The sequence below is a fragment of the Falco cherrug genome, chromosome 6 (assembly GCF_023634085.1).
Source record: "Falco cherrug isolate bFalChe1 chromosome 6, bFalChe1.pri, whole genome shotgun sequence".
NCBI lineage: Eukaryota > Metazoa > Chordata > Aves > Falconiformes > Falconidae > Falco > Falco cherrug.
The window spans coordinates 31,242,439-31,264,836 of NC_073702.1; the positions used below are offsets into that span (position 1 = coordinate 31,242,439).

At 36.4% G+C, this 22,398-nt stretch overlaps 1 protein-coding gene across 1 annotated transcript in view; it reads right to left on the reverse strand.

The window, feature by feature from the left end:
- The window catches only part of NBAS (NBAS subunit of NRZ tethering complex), a 183,678-nt gene that overhangs the window by 66,986 nt on the left and 94,294 nt on the right, over nucleotides 1–22,398 (reverse strand). The window contains exons 41-42 of the mRNA XM_055713511.1: nucleotides 6,731–6,960; nucleotides 360–470 (exon numbers count right to left, since the gene is read on the reverse strand). Of these exons, the coding sequence (XP_055569486.1) occupies nucleotides 360–470; nucleotides 6,731–6,960 (341 nt within the window). The remainder of the gene's footprint in view (nucleotides 1–359; nucleotides 471–6,730; nucleotides 6,961–22,398) is intronic.

Genomic DNA, 22,398 nt, shown 5'->3' on the forward strand with positions numbered 1-22,398 from the left:
AATTATATAGAAACTATCAAGCTTCAGGACATATTCCAAGGGACTGTAAAAATAACTACAACATAAGTTACTATCAGAAGAGAGCACTAAGCATTCAAAGCCATGGAAACCTAAACACTGAAACAGAAGTCACAAGTACAGTAAGACATCTGGACTTTCATCCTTGCTTTTAACACCTATTTTCATGGCTGGTCACAAAAGCATCACATGTAAAAGACAAAAATTCCCAACTGTCACAACACAAGAAATATGAAAACATAAACCAAATTCTACCCTCAATATACTTCAATTCTTTCACAGGTTAGCACATATTTCTGTGTAAGAGAATTGCATGTGTATTTGCAGGGGAGACAACTTACCCACTGTCAGTGAATAAAAATTCCAGATGGGTCATATAAACTTCCCAAAGTGGAACATTGTATCGCTGAGCCAAAGAAATAGCAATCTTGTAGACATTTTCTTCAAGTGTTCTTACAGAGGAGAGATGTGAAAGAAAAGAAGAAAAAGTTACACTAAGACCCTACACACGACATGAAAATGAATATTTACATTAGAAAAGTAATGGCTTCTTTTTAATATTTTTTTTTCATAAACCAAGAAACTGGAATCACTGTTAAATAAAAATACACAAACTGTGCCTTCTTGCATTTTTTTTACACTCGTTAGTACATTGGGGGGATTAAAAGAAAAGAAGAAAAAACAAAACTGGAAACTACAGAGATCCTCCAAAGACAGGTACATACTCTACATAACACTTTGGATCTCTATAACAGTGTCTTGCCTGACCTTTGTGCTAAACCTAAAGCCTCAGTTTTCAATTACAAAGCAACACTAGTTGTTATGTATCACAGTTACCATTTGATTTAGTTGCAACACCTACAGTGTTTTAGCACAACTGGTATGTAGATTCTCAAAGCTCTCCCTAAGATCACAGAAACACTCAGTATTTGCAGACTAAAAGAAGGTGTGAAGATGTCCAGCTCTACTCTGTACATGTCTGATTTTCTGTCATTGTATAACCATTTAACAAAGCAATAGATGGAGAATCTGTTAAGTGATCAAATCCTGAAATGAACTTCATATTAATTTTTATTATAAGTTAGTATAGCTCAAACAGACATGTGGGTTTTGGTTTTAGGCTGATATAGGAGCAATGCTGCTAAGGCTGATGCTGGGGTTTGGAGGTTTTGTTTTTATTTTTCTTCTTCCGGATAATTCCAAGAACAATACTATCTGGAATTAGATCCTAAAATACCTGACATAGGCAATTTTAAAAAAAAAATATTTAATGTGAATACTGCTGGTTTAGATTCTTTAATTAAAAAGCCATGCGTAACTAAGGTAAAAAGCCTTTACACAACACAAACTACTACAAAATACTGTTGCAACAGTCTGTAAATTAGTTTACAAGATTATATTAATACAAGACCCATGTTAACTCCATAAACTTGAACAACCTTACCATATTTTGTTTAACAACTTTCTTAGATTCTTTACATTGTTTTCAACAATCCAGGGGCGAGAGACTTTGTACTAATGTTTTAGTAAATTTTTCTACACAATCATCATGATCCATGTATAATAATAAAGGTAAAAGTAGAAAAAAATTACAGATTAGAGACCATATCCTCCCAGGGTTTTTTTTGTCATTTACCAGCACAGATGTACGCTATATCTTGATCTATGCTAAACAAGGCTTACAGGTGGAGTCAATGACTTTCTCACAACCCTAGGTAAACAGCAGACACATCCATACACCTTAATTCTGATTTTTAGATGCTCAATCCAACATATCATTATATTCCACTATGATGGTTACTACAGATATTATAAAATTAAAATAGGATAAATGATGCCGAGTAGAAAAGCAAAATGTCAGGAGATAATATAATGCTGAAAAATCTTTACAACCAGCTATCAGAAGTCTTTGTATTACAACTATTGCTTTGATAGTTAAACCTCCCCCCCAAACAAAAAAAAAACCCAAACCACCCAAAAAAGCAAAAAATCCACAACCCTCTTGTAATAACTTAGTTACAACAACCCCTAAAAAAATATTCAGCACCATACACTGCATAACACGTATGCAAAGTAAAGGAGACAGAACACAAGCATCAAAATTGAAAGAAAGAAATATATTTGAGGACAAATAAAAGTCTTCATTGAAATACATTTCAGAAGAAAAACAAAAAAAAAAAAAAAGAGAAGAAAAAGAAAGAAATCCCACACACTGTCCTGTCTCTTCTGTTCCGATGGCCATAGCACCATCCCTCTCACTTTCCAACACAGCAAGCCTTCCTGTACCCAACCTCTTAAAATTAGAATCAATACTTCAATGCAAACAGAACACTTTTTAACCCATCAAGCAATGATGTATGTATAAGAGGATGATGATGATCTATTTTTTTAAAAAAAAATACTCAATAAGTCACCTAATATTTTAGAGGCAGATGCTCTATTCTGTTTTTTTATATTAGTAAGTACCATGCCAACACTACACTGTAAACTCGAGAGTAGTAGCCACAGTTTGTGCCATTCAGTACATAAAAGCAGATCTTTTTTTAACCAGGGATACACAACATCTGTTGTCAAATCATAACATGTAAACTTAAATTCCTTTGCATTTTCCAGAAATCATTTGATGTACATCAAACACGGGTCAACAAGGGGATTACTAGTTATAATGAAGGTGAAGATTGATGCAAGAACAGCACAGCAAGTATGCCACTAAGGAGAAGATAACAGGATATTTGGAAGAATGGTACGCTGGAGGTGATGAGGTTAACAGCAGTATTCTGCAGGCTAGTCCACAACAGTGACCTCAGTACTTCCACTAATTAAAAAAAAAAATAATGAAAAAGTACAATATATACAGAATATCTTGACAGAAATAAAAGATGATCTCTAGGAATGATCTAATAATCCTCTGCTTAAACAGTAAATGCTACAACTTCTGAAATTAAAACAAGCAGTTCTAAAATGAACAGTGGAGCTACTGGAGAGAATCTAGTGAAGGGCCATGAAGACAACGAAGGTACTGGAACATCTCTTCTGTGAGGAAAGGGTGAGACAGCTGGGACTGTTCAGCCTAGAGAAGAGAAATCTCAAGGGGGTCTCGTCAATGTATGCAAATACCTTCTGGGACAGTGCAGGGGGGAGGGGCCAGGCTCTTCTTAGTGGTACCCAGAGGCAATGGGCACAAACTGAAGCACGGGAGCTTCCATGTGATCAGGGAATACTTTTCACCATGAGGGTGACTGAACACTGGAACAAATTGCCCAGGGAGACTATGGAGTCTCCATGCTTGGAGATACTAATAAACGACCCAGACGTGGTCCTTGGCAGCTCTAGGTCTTAGGTGTCCCTGCTTGAGCGGGGGGGCTGAGCAAGATGATCTCTAGAGGTCCCTTCCAATCGTAACCATCCTGTGACCGATTCAGCGAAAGAGGAAGATTATATGAATGCTTAGTTGCACAACAACTCAGTCAATCATACAAACCAGGAGTAGCTCTTGGAGCTAGTGGGATCCATTCCCCCCTAACACCTTATAAACACAATTAAAATCCTGTCTTTCTGTCTTAGGAGTGGCATGCAGTGGCAGCACAAAGCAGTAAAAGATTAAGGAAACAACACTGTACAAATGAAGAACAGTAAAAGGTATTCATTGTTAAGATAACACTGACAAGACAAAAACAAGCACTTGTTACACAAGGAAAAGCTGAAAAAATGGCCATTACCTGTAAAAGACCTTTTAACTACACTCTCCCCACACACACCCCTTTCCATGCCCAGCCCTAACTGCCTGTCTCTGTGAGCCTGAGGCCTGCCAGAGAAATCCCCACTGAGGGCTCCGGTGCAGGCACCGTTTGGATGTACTTACTGTGTGGTGTTGTACCAAGACTGGTATGAAAACTAAGTCAGAAGCAGTTCTTGTGGATGGCTCTTAGCCACCCTGTGTGTGTGGTAGCATGAATTTCTGAAGCATCAAAAAATACGCCTGTGCAGTAGCATTCAGCTGGGATTTTGCTGGCTACCTTCAAGCTCATAGAAATAAGCATTTGGCAGCTCAGAGCAATTTTTTTTTTTCCTATCTTGTTCTCTAACATTTCTTTTGTATTATACATGTGCATGGGCTTTCTCACAATTGCTGTCTTCAACATTTTCTGTTGACATCAATCAGCTACAAAGCATTATAACCACCACTGGATTCCATCATAACAAGGGGAAAATAAGATCCACTTTTCCAGTTGCCTGTCCTCAAAAACGTTTAAGAAAAAAATGCAACTTAGAGAAGTGAAATGAAGATTTGAGCCAAGGGCTTTTAGTTTCCTCTACTATTTGCAGCAGGAAAATGAGATGGTGGAAAACACTACAGCTGTTTGTTAAGTCCTGCAGCAGCAAGAGAAAAGGCACTGTCTGCACTGACAGCAGAGCAGAACAAAAGCATAAACAATGGTTCAGAAGCTAATGTTGCTGATAAGAGCTGAAGTACATTTAAATTTGCTTTATACAGGACCTTCTAGTTTAGTCTTCTGGAAGCGGACTTCGTTCATATGTACCAGAACCATTCTGAGAACCCAAGAAACACAAGCTGTTACGAAATTGAGATAGCTTGGTAACTGCACAGTTTTTCTAAAAATATAGAAGTATTTCAGATCAGTGACATAAGACAAGGAAGACATTTGTATTAAATCATTAAAATCAACTTCTGATTTCAGCATTTTAAGAGAAGTGATGAAGGGCTGAAGACCTCAGAGCAGGTGAATAAAAACAAACAAACAAAACTGCCCAAAAGCTGGCTGCAAGTAAAAGAATAATTTAGAAACCTTGTTACACCATAGCTGGCCTGAAGATACATGGGACTTCAGCTGACTACTCAAGAATTCCCATTCAATCTTGCTCTAGTTTAATTCCTTTCCAGATATGTTCTGGCTCTATTTTGCCCAAATAAATTGTTAACTGCTTGAGATCTAATGTTGATTAAGCCTGTGAGGCACCCAGATATTTAAATATTTGATAAATAATGCATAATAAACTCTTAATGATAATACATCAAATATGGAAGATAAGATTGATGACTGTTTGTTAAGTAGTTTTAGCAAATTGTTCGCTCTAGTACAAAGCTGTTTTGTAAATAAGATACCATCTCTTCCAGGTGCTGTTTCTACAAACAGCACTTCATAAAAGATTAAAACATGAGCCACTCAATGATAGTTCAAAAATAAGAAAAAAGTATGCTACACAATTATATTCAATTTGCACATTGTTTTCATTAAAAAATGCAGATTAAGAATCAACTGAGAAGATGAAAACAAGGAAGCTGCAAGCTGAACAAGTAATTAACTGGATCTTTGCAGCTGCCTTATACGGAACTACCACTCTCATCCACATCTCGTCAAGCCTTATTTCTACTCACTCTTTCATATTGTGTTTCGATCTCTACTTACTATAAGGAATTTCCTTTTCACGTTTAATTTATTTTTATGAAAGACAGTATGTAAAGGACTCTTGGATGAGAATGTTAGTAAGCATGCTGCATCAAAAAAAAAATATCTGTAATAATAGAAAGATTTTTGTATTGAAGTAATACATGTAGGTGTTACCTACATATACTGATGTAGGTAATCATCAAGATGTAACATTTACCTAGTGACATAGTACTGATATGTTATGTGCTCAGTGAACAATATATATAAAACAGGTAACTCCAATGGAAACTTTAAAAGATGCTTCAAGCTATTTTTATGAATAAGTGCCAAAATTACGCAGGTATAGCTTCTATAGATGCAAATCAGAAGCTTAATGTTCAAAACCTGAGGTTATACTATTGTTTTTATTCAGCATTTCATATCAATGTTTTTTTACTAACAGATTTCCACTGGAATTATAGCCATGAGAAGCTAGATAGGTAGAAGATTGTAAACATCTAAATATTCCCTTCAAAAGCTTTATGTACAGAGTAATTTATAATTAGATTAAATTTCATATTAAAAGCTTCTTGTTGCACAAAACTCTTTCTTTGACAGTACAGCAGCTATTAAACTGAACTGTCTTAAAAACATACAGAGTTCAAGGTTATTCATGACTTGTTCACAGCTTAAAGCACCTGCATACAGACGTTAAAGATATTTTTAAAATGAAAAGACAGTATTACCCTATATCTTGCTTTTTTTTCTATTCTGGATAACTAAAAGGTGAGATAAAAGCATTCTAAATATCACAACACATGCAGTGAAGGCTTCAGTACTTCCAAATGAATACAGGGGGAAAATATTGTAATAAATATTTAAATAAATTCTTAAAAATAAAATACAGTTTCTTCACTTTTTTTTTTTTTAAAACTATAGTTCAGTACAAAATGTGATGCTTAGGACATACCCTAATGGATTTTTAGGGCAGGTTTACAGGAGATAGAATATGAGATCAGACCTCCACCTATGCTCTGATTTCATTTATTCCTGATTAACTTTAATATTAGTAGTTAATAAACAAAGAGTTATAGCTTCCATTTAAAATTATCGATTCACTTCTTTGAGCAACATTTCATTTAAGTGGAGTAGTTGAATAGAAAACACTCCACTTCTAGCAGCGTTACAGTGTAAATATCTAAAGCAACTGGTAACTTATCCCTTCTAAAGGTCAGCAATACTTTCAATTTATTTTCCTGATTTAAAGCTTAAAGTATTTCCATTTTTAAAAAAAGAAAATAAACATAATAGATATTACTTACTCTGCCAATCCCAGTATTGTTTCTCTCTTGTACTGTCCATCTGCTGTAAATCTCTGCACATCTACTCCTTTGCCAAGTTCTTGCAGAATCTGAGCCTGAGTGAAATCCAGCAGTCGTTCATTGTAGTAATGCAGCTGATTTATTAAAGTTATGATTTCTTCATGCCAGTCTGTATAGCCACACTGAGTAACATGCTTTGTGACCATCTGAATCAACTCTTTTGGATCAGCCTGTGAAAATAATTGACAAAAAACTAAAAAAAGCCCTGTAAATTTCTGCAAAAAATGTATCATTTTATAACTGATCCCTGTGTTCAGAATTGAAATATTGTTTCCATTTCCGAGAATTTTTAAGTACAAGAGAACTCCCAATTTTTCTGTAAGGGCTATTCACTGTAGCATCAGAATTTATCCTTTTGGAATGTTTTAGCTTGTTCCATATGCTACAAAAATTTAAACCCACCTAACCAAATTAATAGTAACAAGTTCTTCACTATGACTGAATTAATTTGTTTTTAAACCCCTCATTTTTATTAACTTTGAACTAGGCAAAGTTCACTGGTAAAAAACTGATTGGTAAAATGCTTCAAGAAATCAAAGAAAACTCATCAAATCTATCTTCAATCCAAACATTAAAATTAAGTTTACTCTAAAACAGAGCCTCTATTTCAAAAATAAGAATAGAAGCAATATTGCAAACTTGGTTTTCTTGTTACTGAATTTCTGATATACTTCTATCATACATATTTGAAAAAAGGAATAGTTTAGTATTTGAAGTGTCAAGCACCGATACTTGCAAAGAATGAGAAGCACTGCAGGATCTGCATTACACGAGGCATTGTCTACACTCTGAAACCTTCAAATAATTAAATATTGACCATCCATGAATTAGGACAACCTTTGTTTTCAAAATACCTTCATCACAAATAAAACTTACTTTGCTGGATTAGAAGTTATACATCAAGTGCATATTTAATCAACCACTATGTTCTGCAACCAGAAACACATGTAGCAAAGCAACAGTTCAGAACACGGAACAAATACAGTCTGCATGTTAGAAATGAAAAAAGAACACATGTATTGTAGAGAGTTCTCAATTATCTTAAGATCTGGACTGTGACTATGTCTAGGTGCTTCCACTTGAACGCAGTTGTGTGTGATACGCCATCACTCAGCACATTGATTTCTCTCTTCCATGAAAAACGAGGCCACCAGCAGCACAATGACATAAGGAAGCACCGTGATTTCTACATAACATCCACTGAAGGAGGAGTGCCACCAAAAAAGTCACAGAAAAATACCTGGGGATGCCAACTGTAGTTGAACTACTTTCTAAAAGAGCCGATTCAACCGATCTCAAAAATGCTGAGTGTACTGGACAAACATACTTTTGTTTTTATTACAGAATAATTCTGCTAAATTAGAAGCTAATCTTATGAATGTTAACTAGAGTACACAGCAGGATAAAACACGCACCAGATGTTTGAACCCTAAGGCATGCTTGAATTTTTCTGCAACTTGCTGGTCATTCTAAATTGATTTTTTTTCTTTTTTTCTTTTCAGGCCTTAGCTGACAGGCTGCTCACCAAGTCATACTAAATGCTACAGGGCATCCTTTTTCCTCTCCACATGATATTTTTCTGAAGCCCTCTAAACATCACAAACTCATCGATTTTATAAACATCATCAGCAGTTCTTTCAAGGTTGCTTAGAAGATTGGTAACAGTATAATAAAACCTCAAAAAAGAGATAGGCAAGCATAGCAGTGCCTCTACAATACAATTATATCAGCCGGAAACCAATCCACTGCTTATTATGTATCTTGGTATCTCATTTTAGGTGATACATTAGAAAACCGCATGGAGGCAGGGAAACTCAGAGCAAGATGAGGAAAACTGTTTAACATAATTGCCTAAATCCTCTGTACAGTCCACTGAGAAAGGCAGGTTCCTCTGACAACCTGTAAGGGTAAATTTGCCCTTTTGCTAAGTTTTCCCCTCTCTCCATTAAGAAGAGTAGAATTCAGCATTAGCACTCTTCTTCCAGTGCACAGCCCACCCGATTGTTCATAAAGTACATAATTTTGAAAGTATTTTCAAACAAATAGACCAAAACTCTTCATTGACAAATGGTTTCTGAAGATGAAATGATAACATTTTCAATAAGATTCCTAAACAGCACGTAATTTTTCACCATGAGGCAGCATTAAACTTGAGTATTTATAACAACAACTTAAAGTAATACTAATTACTAAGACAGATTAAAACCATTTTGGTTTTGGTCCACTGTTGTCTTCAATATACTGGGCAATCTTCACCTTTAAATGTGAAATACCTTTTTAAAAAAAATCCCACTGTACTTCCAATCATGTTGTCAGCCCTCTCAAATGACATCTCTCACTGTTGTCAATCTTTATTCCCCATTTGTTACATTCCCTGTGTGCAATGTTGCATGCTGCCTGCTTATGCTTCAACGGAATAATTTAAGGTCCTCTAATCAGCTTAACCATTTTCCTGTTAATACTTTTGCCAAATAATACCTACAAAGATGCAGTAGTAAGTGTGCAGTTCCTCCAGAACTTCTCTCTATCAAATTGGTCAGTATTGTTTCATGGTTTCTGTTATTCTAATCTCTTCTACCTCTTGTTTCACTACCAGGTTATAATAAAAATAAAAAACCTGGATCAAGGACCACTGTGTGATACAGTAGTACCATGACAAATAATAATGACGACAAACTGTTACAGGGAGGAAAAGAGAAGGAAGTGGAAGATAATCTGATGTATATGCTGTTTGAAGGATGAATGTGATCCTTGGCTGTACCTATGAGGAACAACAAACAAAAACATTACACTGATGACTGTCATGAAGAGAACCAATTCCCACTACTAGGTTCTTCTATGAGTGCTGAAGTTCTGAAATATGTTATAAAAGGAACAGCTCTGAAAAGCATCACAAAAAATATCTGAAAGATTTAAGAAACACAGCAATATACAATATCTTCAGAAATAATGTTTTAGGGTCTATTGAGCTTATTAACAGAGAACAATAGAATCATAACCTGTATGAACACCCATGTATGTATATACATACATATGTAAGGTAAAAAAGCAAAAACTCTTCAATGTTGGAGATTAAAAATATGAGATATAATAGCTATATATGTTATCAGATATACATTCAGAATTAAGAAAACACAATTTCTTGGTGTTGGGTTTTTTTATTTTTATTGCAAGCAGTTGCCAGGGATTGCATTGAACTCTTCACTACCAAAAATCTTTCAGTCAAAAGCTATCCTCTTTTATCCCTTACTTATGCTCCAAACTATCAGAGCATGTGAAATCAATAATTAGTTTAGAAAAATTCCACAGCCTGCTTCATGCAAGAGCCTATACTTATGTCTGACATGAGACATTCTAGGTTTTTTTTTAATTTATAGAAAACAATTTTTCTCAAGTTGCAGTTGTTTGCAAAACTCATTTACTGGAATGACACACAGTTTTCCTTCCCTCAGATTTGTAATCCTTCTATAGATTTAAAATGTTTTCTTAAAATAACAGTGCTGTTTGTGCAGATATAACTTGCGCAGAATCAAGCATTCAACCCAAGCTCAAGGGAAAAAATATTAAAAGCTAAAGAGTTTGGTATCAAGCTGTGTAGAACTTGTATTTTATAACTTTCAGTATTCATTCTTTAACATCTTCACATTTTTAATAATAATGTTTTTTAAAAGATAAACACAAATATTTCTACACCCATTAGACACCTAGTTCAATTAGACATGATGCTTGTTCTAACAAACACTAATAAAGTTGGTTATAGCTCTATTGCCAGTATTCAAAAAAGTCATAATAGTTTTTAACTTAAAAGACCATAATAAATAGTTAGTAATAGTAGCTGGCCATAAAGAAAATCAGCAAAATCAGTAAAGGTTGATTCTTAGTGCAGCATTCACAGGGTTTACAAATTCTTTGACTTTCTTAAAATTGTAACAGGTACTTAGAAAAAAATAAATTTCTACAGCAGTCTCTGTAAACACAAATGAACTTTGACAAGACCAATAAAACCTGATGTTCAACTTGTATTCTTTCTAATGTTATCTACCAAATAAACCCACCAAAAATACCCCAAACTGCTACTACACCATTATCTCTGTTGGCTTTTCAGAATCCTTCAGATAGCTAGAAATCATGCCTAGGTGTCCAACCCCCCGGCTTTGCCAGACACATCTCCTCTAGTGCTTTTGGGCAGACATCTAAACATGGCTTCCCCTCCTTGATCATTCAGGAAGGGTACTGTACATATGAACACAGCAACAAACATTGCAGAAGTGTCCAGAGGAGCCACAAGAGCTGACCCGAATGTATTACACCCTTGTGAGCCTCCCTGGCATTGCCAGGGAAATCCCTCATGAACTACCTGCCAAAGCATTTTACTCATCTACTCAACTAGCACTGTGTTTTGTGCTGTAACATAACAACAGTGTTGTGTTGTCTTCGGGAATTGGGGGGGGGGGGGGGGGGGGGGGGAGAGAGAGAAAAGAAATAAACATCCATTGCTTCAACATAAAGTTAGTTTAATTTCATGCTATTAGATGTCATTTACCTAGCACAAGTTAGTGTCAATATTGTACCACCAGGTATTACCAGTAAGCAGTAAGCCTCTGCTGGGGATCAGGGTCTACCTGACTAGATGTGTTAAAGCTGTATTTCTCTTTGACCATCCTCTGGGAGTCACACCTGTAAAGCACTTCAGAATCTGTATGTCACTGTGATATTACAAAAGCAACACTGGTTTTAAAGAGAGAGAAAATGTTTTCATCTTGGAATTTCTTCACCCTGATCTCTAAAATAATTTCAATTTTATTATCCCCCACCCCACGCCCCGCCTAATATGCTATTTCTTTTTTCTTTCAAATCTCTTTAAAAGACTTAATTCAGCCATACACATGGAGGGCGGGGGGGCGAAGGAATCTGAGTCAGTTTTTTCTCCTGTTCCTCTCCTGCTCAGAAAGTGGCAACCATTTTACAGCTATGGTAAGACAGATAAATAATAAAAAGCTCTACTCTAAACATGTCATTGAGATAACATTAGAACATTGAAAGGCTATTTATTTAGCTTGTTTACTTCTTTTAAGACCAAGAATCTTCCCAACTGCTCTAAAAAGGAATATAAGAATAATAATATTTTGGTTTGTTTTTAATGGACATTTTCAGACTGTAATACAGAATTGACTAGGAACACTGATGTGAAAAACTGCTTAGATCGAGGCTAATCCACTTACAATCACACAAATACCTAACTGATGTGGTGGACCTTTCTGGATTGAAGCTGCAACAGTAATCTTTTGGTAATGGTTAAAAGCTGCAGCCACAGTGAGCCATTGGAATATGAATGGGAAGGCAGAAGACATGTTGTGTCCAGACCCTGTAACACCAGATTTGTTCTAAACCATTTTAAGTGATCCTAAGAAAGAGATCGTGCTACAGAGGAAGACATGTACACCAAGCAAAACCCTAATGATTAGCAAAACTAGGAGATGACAGCACATGGACAAAGCAAGAGATACCAGGGAGCAGCACGTAAAATCCTGCTGCAGACAGCTGCACTTTGATCACTACCCTGCCACATCCAGCGCTTCCAAGGGAACCAAATTACACCTCTGGAAAGCACTAACATTTCAGGGAGAAAAGGACAGCTCTCCCTAATCCTTGTAGCAACTGCCACAGTGGTGCCTGTAGCAAGAGATTCAATGTGCTATAAATTTGATGGAGAGAGAGGCAAGAAAACAAGGAATGAAGAAAAACACAGAGGGGACACTTTTCCAAACACACCAAAGCAGGAAAAAAGATTTACAGGAGAGAGATTTGCTAAATCTTAACAGTTCACTCAAGAAATGAAATCCGAACATGCCTGTTCACTCAAGAAGTAAACCCCATTCCTCCATAGGATTAATTAAATCAGTGACACTTGTCCTCAACCGAGTCTTCTTGTCACACTGTGTCAAGAGTACATTAACATAGACACAGCACCATATGAATCTGGCGTGGCCTACCTTTCAGATCACAGCTGCCTCATGTCTGATCTGCTCAAAGCAAAAGATAAACTGTATGGTTGAGATGGATTACCAGAACATCTCAGAAATAAAACCTGTACTGTCACATCACTCAAGTGCAAGGATACTTCAATGTTTTTGTTCTTCCACTGCTGCAGCTACACATATTGTTGGGTGACAACACCGATTTCTTCAGGATCAGCCTTCACAACCATTTTTTAAATGGGTACAGGAAGCAGAAAATCCCATCACCTACCAGTGAAACCACATCAAGTCAGCACAGGAAGATACCTACTAGAATACCTTTTATAAGCTGCAAGATGCATCACAATGAAGTTGTACAAACTAACCCAAAAAAATGAAGTAGAGATGAGCTGTGCAATAAATCCTCAATTATCAAACCTAAAGGAAGGTCTTACATATTCAGACAATATTAAAACAATTCTCTATTTCAGATTCATAAACTTAAATGATCCATCAGAAGTTTTTGTAACATACTCTAATGTCAAAGATATATTTAAGTATGATTATTTTAAAGTCTGTTCGTACTCTCTAAAATTGTTTGTCACCGCAGTACTGTACATGGCTGATGCAAACAAGCAAATTCATACTGTACTCAAAAAGGTAGATCTGGATTTTGTAGATCCAGGAATGCAGCCGTGGACTCTAGCTCCCTATTCTCCCTTCTCATCTTCACCACAGATTTCATCCAGATTTCTCTTTATTCCAAGAGCTGAAATTGGTTGTTTTAAAACTTCATTCTAGATGAGTGGCTGCACAAAAAAAATGCTCCTGGACCACAGTTTAAATTCCAGTACAATTACCTCTCACTTGAAGTGACCAAGTTTAAAACACTCTCAAACATATATATTACACAAACACAATTTAAAATGTTATACAAAATGCAGATTACACAGGTGGCTGAGGGCTTCACAGTCCTAGCCCTCTTAGCAGTTTAAAGCTAGTACTAACTTTAAGGGATTAGTTGAATTTCTGGGGAAATTAGTGGAAAGCCAGTATGTACATTTGTAGTGAAATTAAAATAAACTAATTCACCTCAAAAAAACCCAGCCAAAACCAAAAGAATTGGTTAATTATGAGGGGAACACAAAAATACAGATAAACAGTTTGTAAATAAGCATTCGCAATTTCAGTGAAATTGAAACTAATTAATTTCCAAGGTCCTGCTTTCTTCCACTATCAGGCAATAGGGACCTGCCATAACAATTCAAACTGCAAACATATGATCATAAATGACATTACATGCAAATGTGCTTTGTTGCTTTATGAACAGAAGTACACTGAGAATGCAAAATCTATAAAAGGCTGAAAAATTATAATATTGCAAAACTGGAGTCTACAAAGAACAAACCATCTCTTTGGCTATTTTGTTTGTTTCTTTTTTTTAATAAAAGGAATGCTGTATGTTTTGAATAAGCAATGCTGCAATGTAATGGTTGAAAAGTGAAACACTTGGAATAGGAAGATAGCATACACCACTGCCATTTCAAGATCATTACATTGGAAATTAATTGAATCTTATAAGGGCAAAAGGTTGTCCAAGATGCTGGCATGATTAAAGATACGACCCAAGTAGAAACCCAGGAGCATTTTCTGCCAACAAAGGCTCCAGATGAGATTGAATAAGAAACAACTGAGAATTAAGCTGTTAGTTTTGAATTATGAATCAGATGTTGCCAGCACACAACCTTAAAATAATATTTCCTGCTGGTTTTATTTCTGCTTCAAAAATTACACTGAAGATGGTATTAGAATTGGGCTAAGCAGTGTACAGCATCTATTACACAAACCCATGGTTTTTTAACTATTTGCCCCACAAACTGTAGCACAATCATTGCCTAGAATTATCAGAATACTCAAAACCAAGGATAAAATGTAGTCAAATTTAGTTTCATCTATATATCTTGCTTTAATGACAAACAGCCACCCATCATAAAATTAAATCATATAGTCAGCCAGGATATCTGCAGTATTTATAGACTACTGAATGTTAATATCTGCATGTTAATCTAAAAATTGCCTTGTATTCTTACTAAAGATATTTTAAGGTAGAACCAACAGATGAAACTTGGTTACAGAAATAACACATGATCTTTTAATAGCCAGCATCATAAGAAAAAATAACAGAATTACTTTAAGCCCAAATAAAACCACCAGGTATAAGTTAAATCAATATAATTTCCAATACAGAAACCAGTATTCCTGCAGGGGAGGGTGGGAAGCAAGAGGCTGCTGTTAAGTAATAAAACAAAAATAATTTGAAGTGTTGTCCAAGCAGTTGTTTCTACAGTTATGTTAAATGACTTGTCCCTAAAGAGTTGAAGAAATTGCCCTAGTGCTCTGTTTTAAATGCTTTTTTGCTTTGTTTTTAATCAGCTAGTCCAGCAAGAGTGAGAAATAGTTTGTCCAAAGATAAAATGTTTTCACTGTTTCTTTTCTACCTTGTGTTCTCTTACAGACTCTCTGTTATTGAGTAAGATATCGTCAACTCAGGTTTAGGTAGAAAAATCTCTTCTCATTATTTCACCTGACAGCTGTTTTAGTGGAACTAACAGATGATACATAAAAGTTTAAATGTCAACTGAAAGACCACCTCTAAAAATACAAAATTACTACATGGTTTTGAGTGAATTGGCTACTAAATCCATAGTACATAATTAATTTCCCATTTGCATTCAGCATTAGTCTCAATAAATAATGTCCCCATTTAGGTAATTATCTTAACCTTCTACCTCCTTCTTCTCTAAAAAACTAATAATTGTGCTTTCTTTTTGAATAAATTATGTTATTGTATACTCTTTCAGAATATGCCTTTTAATTTGATCTATATAACAGCAGCTGTAGTCATATACAGACTCTGGGACAAGTACACGCTCCTACTATAAAACTTCAGTACGATATGATACAGTTTTAGCTGAAGTACGATACTGTATCCTTTTAGTTTGTACCGTTAGTTGGCTGGATATACGCAAATATTTCTATACTTTACTGTTTTAAAGCCTGAAAACTAAATATTCCATGAGCTGTAAGACATAATTTTCCCTTCCCTAACAGTTATTAAAATACCAGAAGTCAAATACTTTTTCATCGTAATCCACAAGCACTGCTAGCACTTGTGATCAGAAGCATGATTTTCTCAGTGACCAGCTTCTCTAATGGTGGTGTACATTTACATGGATAGCTTTTTAGGCTAAATTTATAAAGGCCAATCTAGCATTTATCCTCAATTTTGCAAGATAAAAACAAACAAAACAAAACCCACACACACAAACCACCAAAAAAATTGCCACCACCAAACAGCCAAACTACTGAAACTCGAAGAGACAGAGGAGCCAGCTCTCTCACTTGATGGGAATTTGGCTTTGTCTGAAAAGTTACCTACATTGCCAAATTTCATTTAATTTTTTTTCTGTTTTATTATTAATAGAAAATTTCGGTTGGGCTCCTTATAATTAATGATGCTCACTGACTGGAGAAAACAGTTGCAAAAGCACAGAAAAGGCAAATAAATAAAAGATAAAGCCAATTGACTAGGGCAAGACTGCTTAAAAAAGCTGTTGATCACCTTTATATTGTTTCCCAGAGAGGAACTAAACCCTTTGCAAAAATGAAAGCATTAGTACTTACCCCAGCTACCACCCTTGCATGATCAGCCACAAATATGTCTCCAGAGGAACACAGCCAAGCTAGACCTCAAACCTCTGCTGAAATGGAAGCCTGGTTTGAAGATTCTCTTTTCTAAAAGAGTATTTCTGAATAGCTGGCTCAAGAACAACACTCACTCTGCTTTCAGAAGTAGGATTTAACAGAATAGCTTATATAACCCTTGAGAAAAAAGTAAGCAACACTGTAAACATCTCTTTTTCTTAAGCACAATTCATTTTGAAGAAATTAAAAAAAAAGGGGGGGGGGAGAGAAGGGGGAATATCCCAACTATTTAAAAATAGCTCTTTTCTGAGTCACCTAAATATCATTTGGTCCCAAGTAAGAGTGGCAATGCCTCTTAGTGTTGTGTACTTAAAAGAAATATGAGGATCTGTGAAGCACTGGCTTATCTGTATCAGACAAGCCTCAAACACAGCTGTCACAACCTGACTGCAATGTCACTAACTGCTGGATTACTATTTCAGAGATCATACTGAAAGACGTTCAAAGGTCCACAATGAGCTTACCTGAACTTCAAGATTTCAAACACAATAGTGTTTAGTGAGCTCACAATTTTTGTTAGATCAGATAGTCATTCATTAAAAAAAAAAAAAGTGTGTTTATTTGTTGAGACATCACTAAGGAGTAAACAAATAAATGAGGAAAAGATACAAAATGTGACAGGCCAAAGAGGAAATTCAAAGGGCCTAAAAAGTACCTGGAAAATGTCTTACAAAGAACAGGAAAGCTGACAGCAAAAAGTTCTGAAAAGTTACTCAAAATCAGGAAGCAGCTAAAGAAGTGGCAGGATCACCTGGTGAAAAGGTGTCAAAGGGGCCCTCATGGATAAGTCCATAGCAGATGAAATCAATAAGCACTTTGTGTCAGCCCTCACTGCTGAAGATGTGAGGGACAGAGCTCAAAAGATATAAGAGTTAGAGACAAGTTAGAAGAAAATGTATCTGAAGTGTCAGGCCAATTAAGTGATGTACTTGCACACCACCAGGACCAGATGGCATTCATCCCTCTGTTCCCAAGGAACACCAATGAGAAATTATGTTAAATGGCAGGCTAAGGTGCATCAACGAATGTTCTAAAAAACCACTGTGCCAGAGTACAAAAGTCCCATCTGAAAAATGGAACTCAAGAGGATCACAGATCAGCAAGTCAGATTTCCATCCCTGGCAAGATGGCAGACTGTAACAAAGAATAAGACCACTGAGCACATGCATTAACAGAGCTTGGTGGGAAAGAGTCAGCATGGCCTGTGTAAAGAGAACTTAACTTTGTTAGGTTGCTGGAGGACTATGAGAGTGTCAAGGGGCACATGGATGAAGGGAATCCTGTGGCAAAATATATACAGATCTTCCAAAACTATTTGACAAGTTTCCTCACCAAAGTCCACTCAGGAAACTTAGGTTGCCTGGGGATAGAACAAAGGTATTTTTATGAACTGAAACCTGGTAAAAGGAGAGGTAAAAGCTTAGTGATCACTTTCCAGGTAGGGGAGAGTCAGCAGCAAGTCCTCTAGGGGCAAGTTTTGAGACCACTTTTACTCATCAATGACTTGGAGAAGGGATAAGCAATAAATATTTAAGTTTTCTGATGATACTAAGCTCTTCGAATTATTAAAATGTCATATCAATACTACAGTGTTTGGTCTACCTTAGCGTTTTTAATAAAGAACCCCACCCCACCCACCCTCTCCCCCCAAAAAAAAACCCCCAAACAAAACAACCCCACAAAACACCACCAAAGAAAACTTCTCCCAAGTTCTTAGTCTGCCAGTTCATGTCTCATTCACAGTGCCTTCCCCTACTGCCCTCTATCTCCCTGGTTCTCCTCTCCACCACAGACTCCATGCATACGCGGGAAGGTCAATGGGAGAGAGAGTAGTGCAGTGTAGATTCAAGGAGTTACACTCTCATCTTTTCAAGTTTTGGGGCAGACATGCACTGGATTTAGATGCATATACCAAATGAGATAAGACATTATTTCCGCCCCCTCAAATATTAATGAGTAATTGTATCTGAACACGTACAAGCAAGCAGCCTCGTATATAAAAAAATAGGAAGTGCCAGGCATAAAGAACAATGTGACAAGGAAGTGGAGCAACCTAAAGACCAGCAAAGAAACTTCAACTTGAAGCAGAACATACAACATAAAATTCAAACAGGGAAGCAAAGGGGAGAAATTACACTGCCAAAGGAAATTTGCGAGTTCTCAGCATCACTAACCAAAGAGAAAGAGGGGTCAAAGAGGAGGCAAGGGCTTGAATCATGAATTAAAATAGTAATACAATTAAAGAAGGTCATGTTTTAAGTCCATCATAAGTCAACCTAAAAGAGCACTCTACCATTTTACCATCTACAACAGACTGTGCTAGCCATTGCACTTGCGGATGAAGAGCTGAATGTTCAGACAGAATGAAACAAGACTGACTGACATAGTTTGTTAGTTTTCTGCATCAGTGTTAATACTCCAGTAAACTTCATGAACACACACCCAATTTCAGAATAAAAATGTATATACTGTTTCTAGTGAGTTAAGTTTATAAGTTAGGAATATGACAGGATATTATTATTAAACACAAACCAATATGCAACCATTTAATAAGCATTTGATTTCCAATGTGCGATTACTTCGTGTATAGAATTAACTTCTAGCTGCATATATTGCCAGTTGCAATGCACAAAAGGGCAGTAATCATTTTCTTGGATGAAAATAACAGGTAAGGGAATAAAATATAAACCTAAGAATTTTCCGCTAATGGCAACATTCCTCCTCTGCTATTAACTGCAAAATTCCCATTCCCCTCTGCAACTTAACAGTATCTGTTAGAACTGTTGCTTGATGCTCCAAGAAAAAGCTCATCCCCCAGCTAAAGTCAGTAAAATAATCCTCTCCAAAACCACAGAAACACCTCAGCATTAGATTATTAGCATGGGGACAGGAACATAAAGTACTAATTAGCCTTAGGGTAATTAAAGTTTTTCACTCCTTTCTAGAGTGAAATCCTCCAGATATATTTATCCTGCTCACTTATCAGATCACTGGAATAGGACAAATGAGAAAAGCTTTAACAGCAAAAATTATCCAGCAAATTTCTTGCTCATCTGTATGACTTTTCTTCTTCTTCATCAAGACTTGGAAGTAGTGAGCAGTGAATCAGTGGTAGTGGGAAGACAGCCTTGATGCTGTGCAAGCAAAGTTCAGCACCAGCCAAAACACCAGTGTGTTATCAACGCTGCACAGTGCCATAGGGGCTGCTATGAAGAAAGTTAACCCCACCTCTGCCAGAGGCAGTACAGACCTAAACCAAAAATAAATATAGCTTCTCTAAAGGTCATGTGCCTCCTTACACCAATGCTTTCCACAGCCAGTCCGTTTCTGGAAATTTTGTTCTGTTCTGTCTGGCATTATTCTTAGACCTTCACCTATGGTTTCATTTGGTTGTAGAGATCTAACATCTTACTCAGGAGAAGAAACTGATATAGGTCAGATGCCCTAAACTATAACTATTATGTTCATATTATTATAACAACTAAAATTCAAAATTGTCTCGAGTACAAAACTGAAGCAGCGCTTTACACCTAAATCCTTTTTTTTCTCCTTAAAGCAAAGTAATAACTTGATTATCGAGCTGATTTCCTTTTGGACATCAACAGTACAAAAAAGTTAACCAGAATTTTTGGCAATTTATGATTCTTTTTTGATGTGCAGATATTAGCTGTAGGTATTTCACATTGCAGTTTAAAAAAAAAAAAACATAATCAAGCCTTCACGCAGCAGACCCAATCATTCCTTCAAAATGTCTTTCTTGACTAATGACCAAGTCCTAAAGGTCTATCTTAGCCAGCTGAAAGGGAACTCTCCCCCACTACTCCCCATTATCCTTATAACACAACTGTCATTTTCATTCTGAGAACATATCTCTTATTATGCCAGATGTACTCATTTACTGTTTTGAAAGATTTACACAGTATTATTTTAAAGAAAACGAAGGAAATGTAGACTTTTCCATGCCTCTTTACAGCTTCTTATAAATTCAGCTAGAGTTTTCAGGCAGGGTACTTGATTCAGCCGATTGGAGAAATCACACTGTGACTCAGATGCTGCTAAACAGAAATAAATGTTCTATTATCTCAAGGATCCACCATCTAAGCATGTGGCTGAAGGGCCAGATTTAAATCTTTACTGAATATGTAAAGGTTTGGGGTGGGGGTGTGGAGAAGGATTGGTTACACACTCTCACCCAAAAACTACACTCAATTTCTTCTAAGAACAATGCACAGCTTTGAATGATACATTTAAAATGGCCTAGGTACACATTTCTGCTTTACGGAACAGTTTTAAGATAAAGGTGATGCAAGACACTAGTGGCAAGAGCTGGAAGACAATCTACTATGTAATGACGTATACAATTGAGTTTATCATATTCATAAAAGTATGTACCATAAAAGATTAAAAGCAATGGTTTTTTAACCCCCACAGAGCTCTTTGGAAACACAAAACCAAAAACCATGGCTAGATCTATTTCCATGAACAGCATCTGGTATGGCATTGAGGACAGCAACTTGTAAGTGGAGCCATTCTTTATTACCAGCATTTAAGTGTACATTTACTCAAATGGCTGTTTTGCAGTATAAACTAAGCATTTAAGTCTGGGTTGGTTGGGGGGGGGGGGGTTGTGGGGGGGATGTTTTGTGGTTTTTTTTGTTTGGTTGATTGGGTTTTGGTTTTTGGTTTTGGGTTTTGTTGGGGTTTTTTGGGGGGGTGGGGGGAGAGTCTTACTGGGCATTCAGGTTTTCCCCCCTCCCCCCCACCCCTTTCTTGGTGTGCTCTTCATTCAGGATCTTCTCATACAGTTGTTTTCAAAAGCTACTGTTTTAAGAATAGTACTTAAACATAGCACATTCTTTTTAGCAAACTTAGAATCCACTGCTTATCACAGTTGCATACAGTATTTTACCAAGATGGAGCAAAAGATTTAGCCAAAGACTGTACCAGTAAGAGATAAACTACATGGTGCTACTGATAAGACCTTGGTTATTAAACAGCAGTTGGAGCAGAAACAATTCATCTTTACCATCCTTGCTCTTATGACTTCCTCTTTCAAAAGGATTCACAGCTCCTTCTATAAAATAAGACTGTTTCAAAATGCTAAACTAAAAAAAAAAATATTTTTTTTTCCCCATCAAAGGTGTCTTGCAGCAGGTGGACCTCAGCTCAGGGAAAGCTACTTAACAAACATGAATTAATTCCTCACAACCAACATATTTTGCAAGCCCCCCAAATTTCAGTTGTGAGCTAAGTTTTCCCTTAGCGTCTAAACAGAAGATGGAAAGAATGCAAATCTCAGCAGGAACATGAAAGGCAGCCTAATTGCAGAACTGGGCAAATACCAAAACAGGCTTTCCTCTGTAAATCAGCAGTCATTCTGAACACGGGGAAAAAAAACAAAATCTGCTCTCATGCCACAGTGGTGATTAGTGATTCATCTTTGCTGAAAACCAAGCAGTCCGGCGAGCTTGTGTGCAGAAAAAAAGAATCGGTGTAAATTCAGAAAGGCTCTTGGAGTGGCAAAGAAGAGTTTTTACTCTAGTATCTTGGCAGAAATGGCAAATGCTGCCATGTTAAATCTTTGTATGTCACCTCTTCAATTTAGTTCCAAGTTTACCATGTAACTGCTTTAATGACAGGCAATGAATAAGAGGGAAAGCTGTGCCTTTTCAAAAAGAGACACTTGTCAAAGGAAATCAACCAATTCATCAATGAATGAGGATGAATTCTCAAAACACCATATGTAAACTGAAATACAAAATAGCACACCTCAGGGAAGGCTACAGAAACTTTTTGCATACCACCATTCTTGCTGAAATGGACGCTTGACTCTTCTAGGAAGTACTATATTGTATCAGTATTGCAAGATAGCAGCACAGGTTATGC